Genomic DNA, 24,869 nt, shown 5'->3' on the forward strand with positions numbered 1-24,869 from the left:
CACATTTTAAACAGCAGTAACTCAAAGCCCGGAGTGATTAGTTTATTTTAAATAAACCTGTGCATAAAGAAATGCAAATATCTCACATTTGCAGATATTGATTTCCAACCAGCCAGACATTTGACTATAATTGCTTTAACAGACCATTGTCTATAGCTTGTAAGCTTGAATCAACGTACATCCCTCTTTTACTAAAAGATCCAAAAGGATATTGATTCACACATCACCTCTTAAATTGAGATAATCTTTTTGAGATTTCAAACTTAATTTGCTGATTGCCTCTAAGTGACATGAGTTCAAGGCTGTCATGAAATGAGTCAAACTGTCCTTGACAGTTCTGACACTTTAAATAGTTTTGCACTGACTGATTCACTGGCAATGGACTCATTATCAGTAGTGCCATGTGGAACTTGGATGACTTGAATCTGACCTAGGTAGTTTTCATCTGCTTCTGAGCAGTGGATTGCTGTGCACCCCTACTGAGTTTCAAAGTAATTTTCACTTTTTTATTTCCTAATTGTATGCTTTTTATTTCCTATCAGTCTCCTTGTGGCGCTCCTTTGTGCTGTAGCCAGCAGGTGACACCCTGTACATGATTCCCTAGAGAGAATCATTGTCACTTCTAACTACTTATCCAGTGTCTGCCTAGTGTTGTTTCACTCCCAACTGCTATTTAATGTCCTCCATCTCATGCTCCGTAGAGAAAACCAATTATTATACAAACAAAGTAAAATAAAAGTATTGTGTCTGATTTAGTTTTATAAACCAGGCTCTGAGCTCCAATGTAAGATGTATAGCTACATCTCTAGACTGCTGTGCTGTGTACCTGATGACATGCTCCATGCTTCCTTCAACCACCTTAACTCCCTACAAGTCATAAGCACTGAGCTCGTTTATTTGTGCTAGGTAATCAACATAATGGCTATATTGGTTGTTCATAATCTGTGCTGTTACCATGGTTCAGGATACCGTGATTCTACATTCTTTCAACTATTTGAGCTCTGGAGGTGACACACAGATGAATTATTCATTGTCTATGTGCATGATAACCCCACTTAATCTTTTATTTGTTTGTACTATTGCTAGCTTCTTAATCTTTAGTCCGCTATATTTCTTACAAATTCTCAGAAGACTGCATCTTACATTACACTGACAAAAAAGATTCTCCTTGTAGAAGATCTCATTTAGTTTCCAACAATATATTTTACACTTTTTAGAGCATAGCAGAATTAGACAAAAGAGTGCCTTCAGGAAAACTGCAAGAGAACATAATTCTTATTAACAGTTTTTCTCTTTCAGATGACCTTACACATCATTGGTCTCTTTTAAATGTAAAATAAAGGAGCAATACAGCAACTGTGCAGCTTATCATTGAAAACTTTTTCAAAATATATGCTTAATCATAATGAACCCTGTTCAGAACTTCTTACTCATAACCTCGTCCAAGTCACACCTCCCTACGAACTTTGCCTGAAACCAAGGTGATTATTGCAACCTGTTACTGTGGAAATGCAAGAAAACTTAATAGTATACATCCTCAGATTTGAAATAATTTTAAAATGTAGATTATGCTGAGACAATGTTCTTCAGGAAATGACTTATAAAGTTAGGAAAGAACACTAAACCACAGAGTTAGTGAGATTTTTAAGTGAAGCATAATAGCACTGAAGAAAATCTGCAACAGGAATTCTGATTCTTGTTCTCCAGAACTACAGTGCCAGACAAGAATTTGGAATCTTCATGTTGTTAACTGAGCTCCATTCATTCCCTAGGCAGTATCGATGTAATTGGTAACAGGAAAACTGAGTGAATTTCCAGAACACACAGCATTAGCATGTTTATGCATATTGATTTATAGTATCAAAATGTTTCTCCCTTTTCTTTATGGACTGCTGTATCACATGGGCATATACTTACATTTTTAACTAAGGTTGCCACTGAAATCATGGCAAAATGTATCCATAGAATGCAGGCAGATAAACAAAATGCAATTCAAAATTAAACTGATATATAAACTAGCTTCAAAGTCAGAAAATATATGGTCAGATCCTCTGCTCCATCACGTCTTGGTTAAACTATTCATTCTGACGCAAGAACTATCAGTTGATTTCTGGTTTCATTAAGATCATTAAATCAACATTATTTTTGACTTTTGTACCATCACAATCACTTCACTTATAGTTTTCCAGACATCAGCTGCTAAATTCCCTGCTACATTTTCTAGACTACAGACAACTAAGTATGTTGCACAGTTCTGCAAGTATTTAAATCACACTGATATTCAGTAATTTTTTTACTGACATCATGCAAAATTGTGTGTATATTTATAGAACTCGCATGTTCATTAGCATTTTGAAACTTGGATGACTTCTCTGCAAAAAGAGACATAAAACAAAATACACTGTTGTATGTAAATTACAAATATTATGTTAGCTATTGTGCTTCATCTCTAAGATGGCCTATTAAGATTATCAAAGATCTAAAACCTTACATGAAATTGTGCAAGGACTGCTGGCCAAGTCATGGATATGCACTTTCCATCACATATCCCAAGAAAGTAGGCTTATAACTGGCACAATTAGATACCGAGTATAGCTACTGTTTTCAAGACTATCTGGGGGTGATTCATTTATCAGTTTTCTTATATCAGCCACATTCCTACCCTATTAAGGACCAGGCCTCAGCTGTTCACTAAGAGACAGAGATGAGCTGCCTTGAACAACTCGTGTGTGTGTCTGCCTAATCTGAATGTGAGTCACTTGCTCATTGAGTACAACTGAACTATTCTTTTATTTGCAGCTGAAATAAAAACTGATCTAGAGATTTCTCACTTGAGTGGTTGAGACACATTTTCCCGGGCTGGCAGAATACAAGGCCAGTCTAAGAGATGTTCCTGATTTTGTAATCACCATGTAATGTCACTACACTGCTACTCACTTTGAATTAAAATAACCATTCAGCTGTGTTAATTTATGCTGGTGGATTGTTTCAGTACATCATTCAAATTGTGCATTCCCTGTGTTCTGCTCAATGCAGAGAAAAAAAAAAAACAGAGGTAACCATCATGCAAGTAGATCTAACATAGACTACATTTTGTCAGATGTCTTTAGGAACTGCCACAACCATAATGTCTGTTCTAAATGTTATGAATTACATGGTCATGCATTTACATTTATTGTATATACCTTAAGTATGGCTTGGGGTACTTGATTGTGTGACTACTTGTACAGAAAAGCACAAAAGAAAGCTTTTTTCCCCTTCTTATAATTAAGGTTGTGTTCAGCTGCAAATTTTTTTGGGCTATAAAACCTTAAAATGGGATTGCATAGACACTATCAGAGTTATCGGAACAGGAGTGGATGAACTTTGTAAAATAAAAGCAAAGATGATGATTAATCTCTTCAGCTGCCGTGTACTTTTTATAAAGACATGGACAGTATCCATTCATCATCTTTATATTATAAGCAGGTAGATAAAACCAAACTTGGAGAACATCACTCAGCTGAGATTGAACTCCTTAGATTTATCTTAATTATGAAAATTTGACAGATAATATCTGACAATGAGTGCAAATAAGTCTGGAAATGTAAGAGACAGAGCTGTCTGAAGTAAGACTCAGACTTTCATCTGGGATCTTTCAGTTGACCAAATTTTGTATTACTTCTTCACATGAATTTCTGTTCCCCATAGGAAAATGGGAAGGAGAACAGACTCAGATCCCATCCTTGTTTGGTTGTCACTTCATCCTAAATAATGGCAGACTTCAATAAATAACAAGTTTCAACATTTGTGGGGAAAAAAACTGTAAATTCTATTCAATATATTCAGCATGTTTTGAGAATTATTTGTGTTATTTATTATTTGCACATCTCAAAATTCTGCTTTATTTTTTTAATGAATTTATTGCAGTTCTTTAAGCCATAAAATTAAAACTCATATTTCCTTTCTTTGTCTGATGATTTTTTTTTTCCAGTCTGTTCAACAAAGAGCCCCCAGCTGCCTTTGCCTACTGCAAAGAAATGTTTTATAGTGCATACCTTTTACAGTTCCTTGATCATCGTTCCCCATCTAGAAGTTAGTATATATTCAATTGTTTTATACTTCAATGATATTTTACATGCCAAGTTACTTCATTTGTATTTATACACCATTGTCTACAGTTTCACAGGTGGAAAATGGTTTTTAATGTCCACACATTGTCAAATCAGCACTTCATTTTCTTTTAATTTACTTCTGTTACAGCAGAATGAATGAAGAACCAAGGCATACCAGCATCTACATATGCAAATTACTTTCTACGTTTTGAGCATTTAAGGAAATCTGTTTTGTCATTTTTACTAAATATAAGCTACTCTATTGTCTGGATTTACTCCTTATGGTACCCTGTTTTGACTCAAACTAAAGAGCTAGGCCACGTTACATCCTTACTATAAGTATGAAGGACAGTTAGGAGAATTAGAAGAGTTGAGCAGCTACTAGCCAGATGGCAAGAAATTGTACATCTGATCCTTTTAAGAAACTGAGAGAAAAACACAATTAACCACTACTGAACTCCATAATTTTATAGTCCTTTAAGGCATAAAAACTTCATAAAATATCTGTGTGATTGAAATCTCACATTGACCAGTGATGCCAAGCAAAGCCACCAGCAAAAGTGTCTTCCTGATGCTTTCCTAATTCGGAGGAACTGTGAAATTAAGGTATACATTTCACAGAATCACAGAATTGTAGGAGTTGGAAGGGACCTCTAGAGATCGTCGAGTCCAACCCCCGTGCCAAAGCAGGTTCCCTACACCACATCGCACAGGTAGGTGTCCAGGCGGGTATTGAATATCTCCAGAGAAGGAGACTCCACCACCTCCCTGGGCAGCCTGTTCCAGTGCTCCATCACCTTCACCGTAAAGAAGTTCTTACATTTCAATTGGTTTCATTGATTAAAAAAAAAAAAAAAGAAAGAAAGAACAAACTTCCTTCTGAGCAGTTTGTTTGCATGAGAACTTGCAGTTTGTAAGGAAAAAAAAAAAAACACTAACATAGCAAAACAACAAAAAGCCCACAAAACAATGACAACAATACCCTCTCACTTAATTCTGAGATAAATTAGACCTGACCAGTAATATGTTTCAGCATATGGTTGACTTCATCCACCTTCCATTGTGGTGAAAGTAATATGCCCTTTTACAGCAGTTTTACCTCAGGACAGCTTCTATATATAAGTTAATTCAAGCAAGTATCGTTTAAGAATGAAGAGAAAGTCTTTGATTTGGTTTCTAGATGTCTGTTTTGAAGGGCAAGAACACAGAAACAGTTTCATATTCTCTGTGTGTAAATCCTTTATCAGGATTTATTTGAATGTTAACATAGCTGTTTTAAACAAACCCTTTCTAGTTCAAACCAGGTGAATGTAGTATAGACTGCAGGATTCTTAAGTTCTTACTACATAGGCATTTAGATGCAGAGAAGCATAATATGGAAATGGGGGATTACAGATTTATCAGAAGCAGAACATAAGCAAAGTACTGTAACAGGAAAACTTCAGACTTCATATGCTCCACTTACTTAGCTGAAGAATTTCAGGATACATTTAACAGAAACTTTTTAAGATGACATGATTGTTAGCAGAATTCATTAGCAAGTCCAAATACCATAAAGTAGATTTTAATACTACTGTTATTTTTTTTCTAAACTGAATTGTCAAGGGATAATTAACAAAACCTCCTTCAACTTAAAATCTTTCTGCTGGATACTTAAGAATGCTCTTTCTCAAGTGATACACCTCATTTAAATAATGGGTAAAATGGGTAACAAATCCTTATTATATAGAACTAGCTAACTCAACAATAGGAATTATTCTGAAATCCTTTTCAGAAAGCCTGCAGAGTCCTTAATACATATTACAGCTAATGGAGACTGAAGGCTATTAAGCCTCAGAATACGTTCCAGGTATAGTCAAAATAACAGCAGTGGTTTCCAAATGGTGAGTTCTTATGCTATCTGAACTAGGAAAATATATGACTGTACTTTGTCAGACTGTACGGATACACACTGACCCTAAAAAAAATTCTATTGCTAGGTTCTTCTGTGAATGGGTTGGTGATTGTAACATGATAGAAAGTACAGCACTGATAGCAGAGTAGCCAAGTCCTAGGCTACTGTAGGTAAGGATTTGCTGAAATGGAACAGCTGAAGGCACAGAAATAAATGAAAAATGCTGCTTACCCTCTGAAGGCCTCAGGCCACAGAGATCTCCGGAAAGATTCCCTTACATCCACTGCCAACCCTTAAATGAGATCTGGGAAGTGGTGGAGCCGGGATCCACCACTTCTGGTCATTCAGGTGCATGCAATGCACCCAGGTTAACCCTGCATTCCTATCAGGTGCTCGATCACTGTTTCAAGCCATGATTTAGCATTTCTGCTACAGTGATCATTCATGATAAAGTATGGGTGTTAAGTCTGAACAGATAGTTCCACAAATGAACAATGCTCTATTGGTGTATTTACCACATATGTAAATAAACTGATCAGTCATTTCTAGTTTCTTCTTAATTCATATTGTCTGATTCTAGCATGTCCTTAAATTTAAGATAGCAAAATGAAAAGAGACAGAGGACAGGGTACATTCTTCAGCGTTGCAGAGCACAAGTTCTCTTCAAAAACTGATCAAGAATTCTCATCTTACATTTAGCATCTCTCATCATCCAAACTAAATCTTGCTCCCACATTTTTCAGCATATAAAATAATAGGCAATACCTTGAATGAAACCCTGTTCTTTTTGTTTGTTAGAGTAACAATTCCTTTTAGGTAAGTTTAAAATTTACCTCAAAATGCTCATTAGAAAGACAACTGGTGAGGATGATGAAAAGACACACTGATCATCTCTTTGTACTTTTCAAATCTATATATATTGTAACCTGCACTACCAAAATGAAAGTCATTATTTTTTTCTCTTTCCACCCCTTCTTAGTAATCTCTCCATTATGAAAAAAAGCAGATAGTCATTCCTATGCTGATAGTTTCCTCCCTCTTCAAATAGCAAGGTAACTGATCCATCAAGTCTCACTCTACTATCAAGCTAGAGAGGTCTTGTTTAACCTTAGTTTCATCCAGTTTATCTGTTACTAAAAAAGATATCCATTAAATAAATGTAAGTATAGTAAATACATAAACTAAAGGCTCTCATGTTTTTTATTCTTGAAAGCTTAAATCCTAATTATTCTAAATTATTTTACCAGAGATGTTTCTAACAATGGGTGGTATAAATGTACATGTATAGACACATCTCTCTGATTACTCAAAACAGAAGTAATTTCTGCTTCCAGTTTCAGAATTAGAGTTTAATTTTATGTCTAAGTTCATGTAATGCTGCTTTATACAGACACATGCAGAATTATCTGGTTTGATATAGTGTCATAAATGATACATGTAATTCTCAGCATACTCCACATCAGACTGGCACATGGCTAAAAGGATGGATCTCTAAACTGCAGAGAACATTGAAGAAGTAATTATTTTAAAATTAAATCAATGTGATATTAGATGAAAGAGTGACAGTAATGGAGTCATAAGTGATTCTCGCCATTTCAATGACACCTGCATTCATAGTTAACCTCCCTGCATCATATTGCCCTACCTTGTTAATGATAACCTGAAAGGAAAATGGATAGATAGAATTCTGTGAAGCTCTGTGCGTTGACCTTACACTGCTACCCCAGATGGTTCTGCTTCTTTAGTGAAAGCAGAATTATTAGCCTGCACAGCTTTCAAAAGCCTGTCTTAAACAAGTACAGAAGAGCAATTTTCTGAAGAATAGGAATGATCTCATACTCTACCTGTGACACTCAGCAGTTTCATCTACTGAGCAAGTGTAGTTTCCTCTAATTCTCTGTAAAGTATAAATACTCATTCCCTATGATAATCAAGTGACAGTGCTTTGAGTCTCTGAAAGTATATAACAGAATGAGCTAAAAGCAGATTATGACCCTAGATCCTGAACTTCAATAATTCACTTATTAAAATAGTTTCATTACTAATTTCATACACTTGTCATTTGCTATTTGGTATTTGAAATCATGCAAAGATGCTTTGCTTCATACAAAACTCCAAATACATCCTTTCCTATCAAGTAATAGCAATCTTTTGTCACTGAACAACAAAATGAAAAAGTGAAAGTGTAGTGAAGGACAGATGATTCTAAACTTTTATCTTATAAAAATCTGTAGCTCATATTAGTACTGCAAAGTAGGATAGAAGGAAGGGACGTCAGAGATTACCAAACAGATTTCAAAGCGTGTGAAAAAAAATAGAAAAAAAGTAAAACTAAACTACAGAAGAGAGCAGGGGTAGAGATATCCATGTAGTTACTCATATACATGTGAAAGAATCCACATCCATAGATAACGAAAGAAAAATAGGAATATCGAAAATGAACCTCCATTAATATGATTTTCAAAAAGATTTTTTATTTTTTTTAACTTTCAACTCACTTTGTAAACTGAGAACAAAACTGCCTCATTTACTGCTAAAGAGCCACAGATTGCTTGAATGAAGAATGAAGAAAATTGCATGCGACTGCATCACATTTTAAAAGGTTAGGAAGACACGTTATGCTCTGGTAACATTTGCTCTTATTTCATAGCTCTCTTTCTCTTGAAGTTTCACACCCTTGTATTTTTTTTTATTTATTTTTTACTGTGCAAATTTATGAACACATACAATGTAATACAATGCACAGTATTGTAAGGAGTATCAATTTATTTATTTTTTTTTCATTACTACATGTATTTTCTTGACTTTTATTCATACAATAAAAGTAACTTATTTCTCCCAACAAACAGAAAGGAAAAGAAATGGAGCATCAAATAAAAATTGTACTTATTGACTTTCCATTAAAATCAATGTAAGATATGGCGTTGATAAAATCAAAATTAAGATATAATGAACAGTAATGGAAGTTCATTTTTAATGTTATTTTAAATGAATTTTTTTATATAAAAGATATTTTCTATTTTTTTAAGTCAAATTATCTTAACAGAAACTATATTACAATACAGTTTTACTTTCTGTTTCTTCTATCATGCATGTGAAGGTCCAAGTTTGAAAACTCCAGTCTGAAAATACACTGCAGTGTATCAGCAGCTTTATCATACCACTGCAGTACATGTAAATGCTGACATGATGGGAGCCATATATATGCTGAAAAGATCATTCAGCTGTCAGATGCTAATTAGACTTTGAAATCCTTGTGGGCATCACAATAAAAGTGTTAATTAATGTGACATGGGATGGCAGCTTCTGAGCTTAGGGATGTATATCTCTGGCAACAGTAATAGAATAATAGACTTTTTTGATAAAAGGCAGAATTGTATTACAGTGGAGATTACTTTCAGTTTTCCCACATAATAAGGTTTCTTTCACCCTAAAGAGTACTTCCTCCAAAGGAGTGACAAAATAAAAACTGCTCAACACACATCAGAATTCCTGGACTTCACCAAAAGCTGTGAAAAGCTGTAAGTTCATTTCGCTTCAAAGATTCTTGTGATTCCTATTCTTCCTATTACTCCATTTCCAGCTTCTATTCCTACACTTTCATGTAAAGATTTAAATACACGGAAGTGTTCCGAAGGTGGGAGAAGGAAACAGGATGCAGAATCTGACCTAAATTATGTCCTATCTCACACTTATTATACCAATGAATTATTATTATTAGTCCAGTTTTTCCAAAAGCAGTCTTGGTGGCATTGTCTAAAAGTTACATGAACCCTTTAGATCCACAGACATCTTTTAGACTTTGATAGTAGTATTCATACAGTAAAACATATAACAGTTCCTGAAAACAAGCTGAACTTTCCCCAGAATGTTTTGCTGTAAGTTATTAAAGGCAGTATAGGAAAAAAAAAAAACCTCAAAAAGACACTGAATTCTCTCTTGTATTAAGACATGAACTTTATCTTGTAATGATGTGTTGCCAAAGAAAGTCACAAAACTGCCCAATACTTTATTGACTGAATTTCATAGTGATGGCTGCCAGAAATCAGAGTGAATGACATTTTTGCAAAGGTTAAACGCCATCAAAAGAAACAAAAACATACACGTTGACACCTGTGAACTTTGCAAACAAGTAAGTGATTACACTATCAATACTGGCTGAGGACAACAGGTCTCACTTTCTACTAAGGAACATTTTTTGGATTATTGGAATGGACCGGAATCCATTGCAGTTGGTCTGCTGGCAGTCTGGAGGTTTATGCTGATCTACTAAATACATGTTCTCCAAAATCCTTCTTCTTTTTAGATTTGCAAATATAAGTTAAATGCTTAAATAACATACATAATGAAAATACTGGGACTTTTAGCTGCTTATGGCAAAAAAAAATAAATTAAGTCAACAAGAATGATGGAAATGAACATACAAAAGTAATGAGGAGAAATTATTCAAAAATTAATAAATATCAGTGTTCTAATCTAGCATATAAAATATTTATTCTTTAAGTATGAGTAAAGTTATTATATAATTTAATTTTTGTTCACATATATATGGTAAGTTTTAGTAATATTATAAACAACTAAAAAAATATAGTAATAGTGGAATAATCAGTCTAAAATTACATTAAGTGGAATTGAAAATTTCTGAGTAAAATACTTCTATTCACTTTAGAAACTTATTTTTGCATTAATTATCTATCATTTGATCGCCTCCTCTGTTTCTATCAGCCATCATGTATGGCTCTCACACCAAAAGGCATAGCTCCTAAAAATACTCAGCTTCTTGAGCCCTATATTTTAAAATCATTTTTGTGTTACATTTCAGAAATCATCCTACTCATCTTTAGCTATCTGAAAATGAATGCTCATATAATTTCCTCCTACAATAAATGGAGAAAAGAGATACAGAGAGTGACTCATTTCAGCTTTTTCTAGGCATATGAGACAGCTGCAGCAGATGTCTTTCTAGGTGTGTCTCTATTCCTTCACCTAAATCCTACATAAACATATTTCTGTTACCTTTAGAGCCATTCAGAAGGAAAAGCACTATCACTTGGAAGAAATCACAATGAAATTCTGATGTATTTCTTCACCACCAAGCATTATGTAATACTAAATGAATGATTCAGCTCCGAGCTCTGCTTATTCTATTCTTACTCTCCCTTTCTTAAGCTTGTGCCTCAGCTCACTGAAATCCAGTACCTAGGCATGATACAACCTATTTTCTGATCCAGTATGTCAGTCAATCTGTTCTTATTTGCAAAAGGGAATTAAGTAACTCAAAGACAGTAAAAGGAAACAGAGAACATCACCTCATAACTTATCAGTATTTTTCCAGAGAAAGATTCAGAACATCCACTTCTATGAGGCTAAGGGCTTTACTATGTTCATTGCTTTGGTGAAGTCTTATTGAGATCTGAATATGATGTATCCCCTTTGCAAAAATGCTGGTGTGTGAAGGTTTTCCCATCTTTATAATTTTGCAAACTAGAACTCATGTAAGAAAACTCCACTCCTCTTCAGAAACACCATTAGCACTGAAATTCAGTTTTATTTTATTATCTCTGTTGGGCATTTACTTTCACTGTTGTCCATCTGTTTTAAAATAACATCTCAGAAAACTGTCATAGTACTTCCTATTTATTCACCTTTCCTTCTAATTGTATTCCTCTCACTTACAGCCTGTGTACTGCTTCCCTGTATGGTTCTGCAGTTTGCATTTGCCACTTTAATTCAGAGGTTATTGGTTGATCCAGCTGTAAACATTTAAGCTGGATCAACTGGTCTCTTCCTTTTGAAAACCAAATTAATATCAGGCTTCTCTGACCTTTTTTTGTTGTTGTTGATGTTGTTTTCTTTCAATCTCCAGCCACAATATGGCCAAGGAGAAAACAATTACAAAAAGAAAATCCATACAAAGCCTAAAACCACATGCAAATCATGGAATGGAAACAGCACAAGACAATCTTCCACAATCCCCATGGAAGATTACAATACATTTACTCGCAGATTCCCACCACACAGTACTTTTTTTTTCACCAGTATTGGAACATACTGTTCCAGCTTCCCACATCCAGTCTTGAATAACACGTTTAACAAATATGTGTTGTACTGTTAGTTAAAGTAGAAATAAAGAAAAACAAACACTGTTCAACAAGCTAATAACCCTCGTCTTCTATCTTCAAATAAAATAAGGATGGTCGTGAACTACTGAATGAAGCATGACAACTTCCGGTGTACTACATATAATCTGATTTCTACTCCCATGGAACTTAATGCTACGGAGGTGTATAAATTAAAAATCACTTCTTATATCCTTTTTCCTCTGGAAACAATACACAGAATAAATATTTATACTGAAACTAGTCCAAATATTACAGCATTCCTTTGGAATAAAGGCTTGCAAAGATTTACCCATAAGATTCTGGCCTCTGTTGGTAAATTCAGATTTATTAATAGAATATTCTGTATTTGAATATAGAAGAACATCTTATAATTTTGATTTATTGGATGAGATGAGAACTAACTGAACTGAGGGCTCACATTTCAGCACACATAATGCTAAACTAAATACTTTCATTAAATAAAGATTTACATTCTTGATTTGCAGGCTTTAAACCTGTCTGATGGAAAATAAAGAATAAATGACATTTTTCATCAGGATTTTATCTTGACAAAAAGTCTTTTTGCAGATATATTTGATATTCATTACGTTCTTGTAACAGCCTCTGCATCTCAAATGTTATCAAACCCTGGCAGAATCTTTTCATCTTAATAAGGCAAAAGCAGACTCTGTGTTCTCGACCCTATTTTGTTCTGATTATCAAGAGGAAGGGTTTGACTGACACAGGAAGAGAAAAAAACAGTTCTGATTAAATCTGAGAGTTTTTATTTGGGCCAGCATCACAAGGAGAAAAGGTTATCTATCTGTTATGATTATGATGGATTTTTTTTCTGGCCATTATTTTTTATATAGATAATAAGACTATTATTTTCCACAATAAGTAAAGGTAGATTTCACGTAAGCTTTGCATTTGGAGCTCTGGTGAATACTTTCAATTTATCAAGCACCCAGACTGTGTATTTTACCTCATTTTCAAAGGGCTTACTAAAAGATAAACAGTTGTCACATTTGGACTTGTTCAGTTTTTTGCACTTTTGTATTTTGAAATTTTTACTTAAGTAACTAAGCTTTGGCTGTGACAGTTGTCACACTAATCTCTTTACATATATACTTTCTCATATCCATAGCACACTGTTGTCTATTGGCTTCTTTTCTATGTCATTAAAGGGGGGAAACCATAAATTAAACATTTATTTATAACAGAAGGTAAATACCTTATAAAAATACAGCTAGAAACTAAGACAAAATTATTGAGGCAGGCTCAGTGTCATTATTTGACTGACATAAAGCCCACAAAATAAAACTAGCTGTCCACTGTAGAAAAATTCCTCCGAGGATCTCAGATGCTATGAAGCGCTTATAGATTTCTCCACTCATTTCTATCCAAGCTATGATCATCCCTTCATCTAGTATAGAACATATTGCACTGTAAACACACTGGACTAACTAGCTAAGGAAATGTAAGGAAAATTTAAAACCAGATTTGAATTTATTCTTTCCCTTGCTTTTCCCTTGCTTTTCCCTTGATTGCTCCTCAACAGATCCGGATGCTCAGAATAAATTTGCCCTGCTCAACTATTGTCATTCCTTCTTTTAGATACAGGAACACAATATACAAAATAAAATTTGAGTAATCTTTATATGGAGAATTTAACAAAATACATCCTGCAAGTATTGGCAAGAAAAGTATTTTAAGGTTTTTGAGGAAAATATTTTACATTTTAGATCTTTAGATGTAAAGAAATAATTGAAAACCTAAGAAACAGTAATTTTTGCTCTAAATACTTACAAATGACAAAACAGATGTCTGAAAAACATGGAGTTAGAGACAATAATACAACAATAGAGGCATAGAAAAGGATTTATATTCCCAACAAAAAGGCAACAACAATGTGAATTATATCCTGAATAAATATATATATACATACAAAAGTTTGCATTAGTCAGCTTTGCACTTTTTCCTTTCCTAATATGTCTAAAATTATATTAAAATCTAATATTTTTCCCCTTTTAATATAAATATGCTTATCCCTGTGGCTTTTTATGACAGAGTACAGAACATTAACTTGCTTGCAGTATTCTCTAATTTGTCGCTGAAAATGAACAAATTCTTAGAATATTTGATATGTAAAAATAGACTGTGCATGTTACTATTGCTTGTGGTGCATTTCTGAAAATAAAACTTCAAAAGAGCTTTTTTTTTTTTTAGTGGCAAACATTTACATTCTCCCATCTATCTCAAGAAGAATGATTAAGATTACTACAGTTCACTCTGTGAAATTCCACAGTTATCATGCCCTCATGTGAATTTAATAAAGCTTAGCCTTAGCTGCTCCTGAACAGCAGCCAAGCATTTGATTTGTTCTATTTCATTTTATTCTTCTGTATGAATCCTGTTACCATCTGGAATCATAAAAACAAACAGTTCAAGCAGCTAATGTGTTAAAAGGGGGCAATGACATAATGAAATATTTCCTTCCAGTTCCCTCCAACACTCATTTTTTCTTTCATATCCATTTCAGAACTCACAATGTCATTTACTAATTCCAGAAGGACTTTCTGTAAGAGGATTTTCAGGACAGATGTTGGAACCCTTACACAACTGAGCACGTGCTGTCTTATCCATGTTTAGTGTTTCAAAGCCAAAATACTGTAACTAATAAATAATTCTTGGTAGCTGTTTGAGAACATGTAATTGCACCATTGTGTGTCTCACGTACAGAACTTATCAATAGAATATTTCCTCCTCCAATTAAGTTTTCTTTTTCCAGTTGCCTTTCAAATTGAATGCGCTACTCCGTGTCTCCGTGCTTTTAACGTTCACCCCTCATGACAAGATTTTGAAAAGGTTTGATCCACTTCTTTATGAGCAAAGAAATGATCATATGTCAATTTACCAATGTTTATACTAATAGAACTAGATGGAATTCAAATGAAAACTTTCAACATTTTTATAAATTAAAAACATACATAAAAGTTGGTGACTGACACAAGCAAGCAAAAAATAATGTTTCATTGGACTGTACTCTGAAAATGCATATGAATAGACATGTTTCAAATACTGAATTCATTTGGCATTTATCAATAAAAACAGATGAGATTCTGAGTTCTACTAAAACATGTCTTGACGGTCCAGAAACACTGAAAATTTGAATTGACATAGAATATATAGTACATATAGAATATTAATTTTAGAGAATTCTAGAAAAGGTTTAGGGGTGTGGCAGTTGTTCTTAGTCTTGTATTTTTGTCTTGAACCATACATGTAGCTGAAAAATATATGAAAATTGAAGCCCAGAAGAGAAAATAGCCCTCTGGATGTCAGAAAATGTAATCTCAGTAAATGGGGATACAAATAAAAAAATCCTGTTAGTGAAATAACTTCAACATTTCAATGTATTTTTGTAAAATGGGATGCTGTGCTCTTTCGGGATAATTTTATACTATTCTAAGTTCCACAATGAGGTAAAACACCAAAAGAGTCGTACAGTGTTTGAGTCTTTGATACTAAGTACTATTTCCTGGAGGAAGTAGAATCCCACAAATAGGATAGAAACGGGAGAAAGTACTTTCTTGAAAACAATGGCAAGGAGCCCAATTCTTGCAAATAGAATTTACAGCATTAATATAAAATTTGTGTGTGTACATACATTCTATATTAGCCCTAATAAGGAATGAAAAAACATGTCATTATTATACAAAGAGTGGCAACATAATACAATATGCACTACACCAGAAAGATAGGAAGATCAAGAAGATGGAAGAGAACCTTGGTGAAGCACTGTGAGACAGTTAAAGATGGCTCAATATCTAAAAGTGAAGACAATGACAGAGCTACAGACAAAAGTTAGATTGTAAGTAAGGAATCAACTTATTTTGCATCTTCCTGATGTGAATGTGTACAGTTTTCTTATTCAGAATGAAGCAGTTTTAGAGACTGGAAGGAATGAAGAAAGAAAGGTCACCTGAACATGTGAGGGACTCATTAGAGCTGTAGTGAAATTTTAACCTTATCCCAGTTAGGCATTTTCAACCATGAAACCAGGGAAAGCAAGCTTCTTGTTTCACAATAGAAGCAAAGTACAGTTGAGCATGTACAGTGCCTGGGATACAATGCACATCTTTGTCAAAGAAAAAAAAAAGAGATACAATTCAAAGAAAATGAATGATTGTGATTGGCTTTAATGACTTCTCCTGTTCAAAATAGACTTTGATGGATTGTCTCTAAGGGCCCTGAAAAAGTTTTATTGGTACTCAAGTACTTCCTATCTATCTCTAAAATAGCTGCATGCTCTTTCAATAGAACTTAAACACATCAAGAGAAATTCCAATTAAGATAAGGAAACACTTTTTGCCATGAGAAGAAGTCAAATAGGAATTAGTGTTTCAGAAAGGTTCAGGAATCTCCACCCTTGCAATTAGTCAGGGGTAGACTGAATGAGGTCCAGAGCTTAGAAGTCAATATTTGCCAAACTTTGAGCAAGAAATATCTCAGAATACTTTTGGAGAGGGAAATTAGACATGCAAAATTATCAGATAAAAACCTCACTTTTGTGTGTAGGCATATAAGCTTCTGTAGCTCTATAATGTTTGGATTGGAGTTAATGGGGTAAATATTTTGTGTGAGGAATAAAGCTTACATAAACTATCTTACTTCAGTGTGTCTTATGGGACATACTTCTGAAAAGTATTAGGTATTTGTATTTGGAAGATTAGCTGAATGCATTTTGAGGGAGGAAAGTAGAGTTTGCCGGTAGGATTTCTCATAAAACCATAGTTCCCACTCAGTTCTAAAATTATTATAGATCTAGCTGACTCCACATGAACTGTAAGACAGTAAATACAACAGTGCCGATTACTGCTGATAATAACAGTCTCAGACATACCTTTACAAGCAGCAGCAACTCTCAGCTGCAGCTCCTTCTGAGTTCTGAGTTTAGCATGAGTTGGGAGAGAGATTTCTCCCATAAACTGCAGTGGTTCGGGATTCTAACTTTGAAATCAATAGCAATCAAAATCTCAGCAGGCTGTAGAAGTCATTGTCTCCCTTCTGTTAAGCTTGAGAACATAACCCAATATTTTTCTCTTCTCTTGATGATTTGTTTAGAAATATACTTACTCTAGACCAAAAAACATTTTCACAGCTTCAGTTTGATCTACTGATATACTGTATCTGTTGAATCCCCAAAACAGATGCTTTTGAAACAGAAGATAGAAAATGTTTACAATTTACAGTATGTTATGATTCTAAATATGTATATCTATACATTCATATAACTGGTTAAGAATATGTTTTTACTTTTACAAAATATATTTCAAGAAATGAAATGCAACTAAGACAGAAGGCGGTTACAATAATTAATATTATTATTACAGCCTATTACTTCCTTTCATATATTTCTTTTACATATTAACTATAACTTAGGTAAGTTTAAAAATGGAAGAAAGGTAAAACATACAACATTTTTTTCTTTTTCTTTTCTTTTTTTTTTTTTTTGTAATATCATTAATAATTAGATAGTTTCATCCAGTTAAATTAACAGTGAAATTTGTACTATACAATATTCAAGTCTTAGTTCCATTACTTTTTCACTTTCAGTTTGAAATACATTTATTTTCCAAGGATGGGAAAGAATATTTCTAGTAATCAATAAAAATGGGTCATGTAATACAATTAAGATATATTACTTTCAAATCACACGGTAAGCCTGACACAAATCAAATGTTAAAATTATGTGTGAACACAAATCTACATATTCATTTACATTACAAGTTAGAAGGCAACATTCCACTCCTCTTATCTGTAATTCCACATTAAAACAATTAAGAAAGTATGTCCATATGTGTCAGAATGTGGCACAAAGATCTCAGATGTGGAGCATCAGATACTGATAGAGCTATATTATCACTTTTTTTTTTTTTTTAAGTACACATACTTTTTTTTGCTCAACCTTTTCTATCCTCATGATGTTTAGGTCCTGAATGTGATCATGATCTTCTCTATGTGGACCTTATTATGGCAGACAGAAGATCTCAAAAGATATACAGCATTAGATAGCTGAGGCAAGGGTATTTTTCAGGTATTATTTTCAGTTAACTGAGGTGCAAGAAGCAATACTATTACTATAGTCTATTAGTTTCTTTCAAATGCTTTCTATAATTCTTTCCTGTTTCTTGACAGTTAAGACTCTATGAATCACCTTATCAAATGTGATTTGAAAATATAAAAGCAATTGTGAACAGTCTTCACAAAAAAAAAAAAACCAAAACCCACAACACTCTACCACATGTATGTAAGCCAAAATGTCTTCTTAACTTCAATTCAAACATTCTATCACAATTTGATCAAAGAAATAGAAATTTTGGTATACATACAATGACATAACATAACTCTTGAGAATTAACAAAGTATTCCGATTTATTCCCACTTTCCAAAAAAACTACTTCCCGAGTTTCACTTTTGCCAGAAAACAGTTAACTGTTATTTTGGATTTAATTTTAATTAAAGTGTTATTTAATATAAATTAACAGTTAGAATTTGTGCTACTCGCTACTTGGTGAGAATAAAAGGTTTAATAAGCGCTTTAAAAGTTCAAAGTGTGAAGTACATCTGTTTGTTGTTCATTTGCTTATCTGTGCTTATATGTGCACTCTAGCATCATCTGTCCTTGTCTTGCAGGGAGGAGGTTGGAGAGAAAGAAGGGAGGAAGCAAGGATGGATCAACCCATCAATGATTTAGATAAAGATCTAGGAAAAGTATACTTGTTGAGTGTTTCAGAGTGAAGTTGTCTACATGACTGAAACTTATTTGTGATTTATGCACCCAGATAAAAGGGGAGTTTATGAGCTGCTAGGCACTAAAAAGAAAGAAATATTTTTGAAGAAAGATGTTAGATTCAAGTTTCACGTCAAATCAGATGATCAGGTGATCAGATCATTAACAAAGACAGACAACATCACAGCCTGGTACATAAGCAGAGGTAAGTTCATCCTTTTGACAACCATCAACATCTCATAGGAGAACAAAGATGAAAAACATAAAAAGGACCAAAATTCAGTTGATGACTCTTAGGTGCTCTTCAGTTATGGGAAATCAAACCTCAAATCTTTGATAATCATCATTTAGCTTTTATTGGAAATAGGTTGATTGAGCTTTAATGAACAACTTCAATTTAAAGATAAATAAATAATAAATACAAATGAATAAAGGCTGTTTAAAAGATTACTGAAGCCAGAAATACTCCTGAAAAATTCATGGTAACACAATTATTTAATATCAATCTATTTTAATTTAAATAACTGAATTTGATTTACATGTCTGCAGAGGCAGATTTTACATTGGAGAAAATATAGATGCATCATTTTCATGATATTTTCAGTGGCAAGATTTAAGAGAGTCTATACAACAGAAAAATATATTAATTCAGAATAGCAAGAGAGATTTTCCACAATACATTCCAGTACACTCAGTACTGGAATATGTAAAAGTGAGATACTCAAAGAGAACAGAAACTCAAAACTGTGTTTCTCATATTGTATCATTAGCTCCAAGTTATCAAGAGTCACTTTCTAATACAGTTAAAACACAGTATACTCTCAAAGGGAAGACAAACTTCAAAATAATGTGTAAAGTGAAATCCTAGTGCTTGACTATCCTTCATAGCAAGACATACTGTGTACTGGGACAGGCATATAGATACAGTTTTTTCTATGTAATATATTGCCTGTAAAGTGTGCTAACTGAACATAAGATATATGTGCATTCATTCACCCTCATGCTCTCTTTAGATACACATGCACAGAAAATACATACATACACAGACCTGTATATATATGTAAAGACATACAATATATCTCTCTCTGAACACTATATAAGCACTCACACATATATGTAAACATCTTAGAGGATGTGCAGCTCTTGGAAAGTCCTGCTTAGACCACATGTAATTGAAAAAAATGCAGACAAGATGTATGTACTGGTAAGGAATATGCTTGCTAGTAATCCTTGTGTAGTAAATTTAGTTTAATAATTATAAGTTCTAACCACTGTAAAAAAACATTGGCATATATATAGAACTGACTGTGTGCATGCACTGCCAAATGAGAGATCAAAGGTGTGTTTAAAAACAGTGCTTTTCCAAAAGATATATAAATATAAACTATAAACAAAATTTATTTTAGAAATAGATGATTAAGACATAAAAGAAACAGTGCTTGATAATTCAATAAGAAATAAAAAATATATACTCAAAAAGTCTTGTTAAAAAGATTTTACAAATAATACTTAACATCAGGCTATGTCATAAATATTTGCACTATGATAAAACAGGAAATCACTAAAAATGTGTAACAACGAGAGAAAAAAAAAACCAAACTGCTTTACAGTTTACATTAAAAAAATAATTCTGTTTATATCACAAACTGTTTCATTTTTGACAGTACCCTACTGCCTTTTAGCAGTATTCAGTGAGATACAGAAGGATAGATAGATATCCTCCAAAGTCCAACATATTTTCTGATATGATAGGCAGCTTTCATACAACTGCAGATTGTGTGCCATAGTTTTTCTTCGAAGAGACCCGTTCAACATTAGGGTGTTTGAGATCAAGTGGCACTAAGCTTTGGTAGACACATATTCATATGAAATTCAGGCATTGGCAATATGACACAGGATGCAGAAGGGCAAATATGAGAGCCATCTTTGGCTGGTGACATTGCAGGGCTAAAAGCTGTGAAGAAACTAATGCACACTGTAAGACTAACAACAAATAATGAACCACTCTCTATGCTAAGCCAGACATTTCACTGTAAGTAACCAAAAACAAACTCTAGGACTTCTATAGGCACAGATCTTTCTGCACTGGTGGCAAGTGTGGTGATGTGCACCAAAAGAAAGGATAAATTTCTAAATAAGTTAACTGAGACAATAGTGAATAGTAATAATTATGGTCTAAATCACAAAAAAATAACATAGAAAGTGTGACTGATATTTCCAAGAAAAATACAATGAATTTTCAAGTTCTAAAGCAGCATTTTGAAACTCAGTAATTCCTGCTTTTAATTTACCCTGACTTTCATGCAGTCAGAAAAATCATTTATTTAGGTGAAAGTACATGAAAGACATTATATTCCACACTGAAGCAGGCCTGGCTTTGATTCAGGATTCTAGTATTCATTAAAAAATCAAAGTACAGAATTTTTTGACTGACCTCCACTTATCCTTTACCTTTTGTAAAAGTGTAGAAATTAATATTCAGCACATATACACATTTGGTAAGTACACATCAGGCTTCCACGAGACTGTCGTGAATGCACTTAATCATTGGAAGGTAATAAGCTCTCTGACAAGTCGTATACTAAGATCACTCTTAAGAAGTTCATATGAACCACTCTTTAAAAAGTGATATTTAGACACAAGAAAACAAAAATGAAAGCAGAGTAACATATGAAACAGAACTACTTAAGAGGTTGCTGGTTTTTCCAGTAGTGCATTTGAAGGGTTATCATATTTGGCTGAGCTAGCTCATGAGAGAACTAGAAGAGAGATTACAGATTTAGACCAATAATCCAACCAGCTGATGAGTCTATTTCATACATATGTCTTTTCTAAGGTTAAAAATCAGACTAGATTCTTCTAGAATAGAATGATACAACCAATGAAATACCAGGAAAATGATAGATCTTCAGCTTGACTAAAAGAATAAGAAACAGGAGTCTCCTGAGAAGTATTTTTCTCACAAACAATCAACATTCATCTCAAGAAACTGCAAGCACAAGTTATCAAAGGTTCTTTTCACACTCACTGTAAAAAGTAGGCACTTGTAGAGGGCATGCCGCCCTCTAGCATGTAGATGAACCAAGTCCAGTACCACAGCTCAGTATTCCTCAATTAAAAAAAAAAAAATAATCTCAATATAAGCATTCCTATTATTTGGTGTTTTTTCTCCTAACCAAACATGAATTTTACATGTTTTTTACATACAAGCTTTCTCATCAAGTATATCAAACCTAACTGCTGCAAGAACAGAAATCCAAAGATTCAATAAAAAAACATAGTAAATAAGTCCGTGAAACCCTACTGTCTTCCTACTGAACACCTCCACTAGGCCAAAGGTTAATAACTCTTAACAAATATCCTTGCATGCTTCCCATCACCCAACTATGAGGCACCTAAGCAAACAACTGTATTAGCAATAGGCAGTGCCCATCCTTAGTTACACTAAACAACACTTCTTGAATAAACTTTTTACTATGTCTGGAATGGAGTAAAAACCAAAACAGCTGACTAAGTTGTGGCATTGAATCAATAAATATCATTACTGTATGTCTAACCACTGAATGTGTTCTTTAATATGAATCATAAATGCTGCAAGGGTATGGTAAATAGAAACAGCAAAACTGTCTTACAGATACATAAACATCTTTCCAAGAAAATCATCTCATTATAGGAAGGAAATTTTTCCTGTAACAGTCATAGCTATAATTATGCAATACAATATGCTAAATTACAATACGTACTTAATTATTAATAGAATTTATTTTACAGATCAAATAGCCAAATACACATTTTTGAAAGATCCAGATAGCAATGTGGAGAATACTATAGGCAACAGTCATGGCAGACATTCTGCAGTCTAAGAACTGAGGCAACGTGAGTATTAAGTACAAGCCTATAAATATCTTTACATCAAACATACAGGAAGGTGTAAGAATGTCACGTTGTAGTCTAATCGATCAATCATTAATAACTTTTTCTTTAAAAGAAAGTTATATATATTGTATACATCCCGGTTAGCAGTGTTACTCATTTTATTCTAGCAAACTAATATTACATGTCTTCATATAAGAACAGGGTTCTTTATACTCCTTTGCTTCCTAAGAGATTTTCTATTGCGCGTGAAATGCTAATATTATAGATGATATATATTAAGCATTATTCTTTAAAATATACAGGAACTTGCAACCAGGCTGCAAACCAAGCAATGATACTCAAACTGTATTTGTCAAATGAGTCATACTAAATAAAAAAAAAACATGATGTACACAAATTTAAATTAAAATAAGAAAGGTAATAATAAGAATTGTGGGAGAAACAAAAAACAGAAGGCCATATTTTCCCCATATGCTGGGTAATAGTGCAAAAAATTATAGGTTCCAAAAGATATTTATCATTTCCTATTTTATCACAGTGGAAAGTAAGACACTGGATCTGTGATGTTTTATTTAAAAACAAAACAAAGAAAAAAAAAGTTTAAAAAAAAAAAAAAAAAGTATTTCAGAAGAGTAGGTGTATAGCACCTGTGATGTGTTATCTAGATTTCAGCAAGCAAAATGCAAATTAGATTCTATTTTAGGAAGTGAATATTTTTGAGTTTTTTAAAATGTGATCATTTATTACAAAATTTTGTGGGTAAGAAAGTATTCACTGTTCACAAGTACTATTGTGCCTATAAAATGAGAAAGCAGTGATTTGATCAATTCCATTTATGATCCATAGCAGCAATATTATCTTTAAAAATATTATGGACTGGATATAAATAACACTTGATTCTTAATACGTGTAACAATGCTATATGTGACAACAATTTCTTTTCTTTTTAATGCAGGGAGTATAAAGAACTTTACATTCTCCTTTCAATGTATGAATAAAATTTATTGCTCCCTTTTATTATATAATCAAAACTTCTACTTGTTTCGACCAAAATAAATAAGGAAAAAATCTGGGACAAGAAGTTGGTTGCAAGCAAAATTAGAAAACAACAGATTTACCATAATCGCCAACTGCGATGAATGATGGGTCACATTACTTTTTCTTAGCAAAACTACATTATAGAACACTATAGCACAACGTACTAAAATTTTTTTGTCTTTTCCTTTTAAAAAATTCTTGCCCTTGATACCTTTCAGTAGGGCAGCTTGAACAGTTCATCGTCACTTCCAAACCCCTCTGGAGATCAGACGATAAATTTCTTCGGCAATCAGAGAGAGGACAAAGGGCTTTCTCGTGCTATTTCCTTGTTTTCATGTTTGCTGGCTTAACATCATTGTGTACACGTACGACTTCAGAATATAACATCAGATGCGATGACGTTCAGAGCTGGCAAACAGAGAAACAGCATGAGAAAAGCCCTTTCCTACATAATTTTCCCCATATATTGTAAAGTTTGCTTCCAACTTTCAACCATGTCAACCACTATATAGTTTGAGAAGTACCAAACCATCGCATTTCTAAGTAACCACCCACCTTTGGTGAGCATGAGTATTTGCAGGTCTCTATATATACAAAAAGACCTGCACAAATCTACATACATACAACAGAAGTGTTAAAATGGGAGACACATAAATGGTTTCTATGTACGTTATTTTAGTTTTTTTAGTATTTTTTTCTTTATCAGCTCAAAACTCCAAGTGCTATATCAAGTATACAGCTATTAGAAAACTACCATACTGCCTAAAATACATTCTACAGGGTTTTAGTAGACTTCATTTGAGAGCATAGTTCCTAAGAGCATAAAATATTTTGAAGAGTTATTTTGCTACTTTAAGTTGTATTTATTATCAGAGTTAGTCTTGAAAATTCACTGAAACAAAGCCATTCAGATCAATTATTTCACGGAAAAAAACCCACTATCAATAGCAGTCACCAACACACTACCCACTCACTGGTTGCGAAATTACTATCAACTGAAGATAACTGAGTGTAATACCTTCTGTGAGAAAATAGGAATAGAAAGAGTGTGAAAATTAAACTAAAGATAA

General features: G+C 33.4%; 1 protein-coding gene across 3 annotated transcripts in view; it reads right to left on the reverse strand.

Annotated features, from left to right (window-relative positions):
- The window catches only part of PCDH11X (protocadherin 11 X-linked), a 445,592-nt gene that overhangs the window by 347,826 nt on the left and 72,897 nt on the right, over positions 1 to 24,869 (reverse strand). The window contains exon 5 of one of the 3 annotated variants that reach the window (XM_032444083.1): positions 17,691 to 24,207. The exons of the other annotated variants lie outside the window; for them this stretch is intronic. Coding sequence (XP_032299974.1) covers positions 24,202 to 24,207 — 6 coding nt within the window. The 3' untranslated portion in view covers positions 17,691 to 24,201. Of the gene's footprint in view, positions 1 to 17,690; positions 24,208 to 24,869 lie in introns of those variants that run through there. 3 annotated transcript variants of the gene reach the window in all.

The sequence above is a fragment of the Coturnix japonica genome, chromosome 4, assembly GCF_001577835.2.
Source record: "Coturnix japonica isolate 7356 chromosome 4, Coturnix japonica 2.1, whole genome shotgun sequence".
NCBI lineage: Eukaryota > Metazoa > Chordata > Aves > Galliformes > Phasianidae > Coturnix > Coturnix japonica.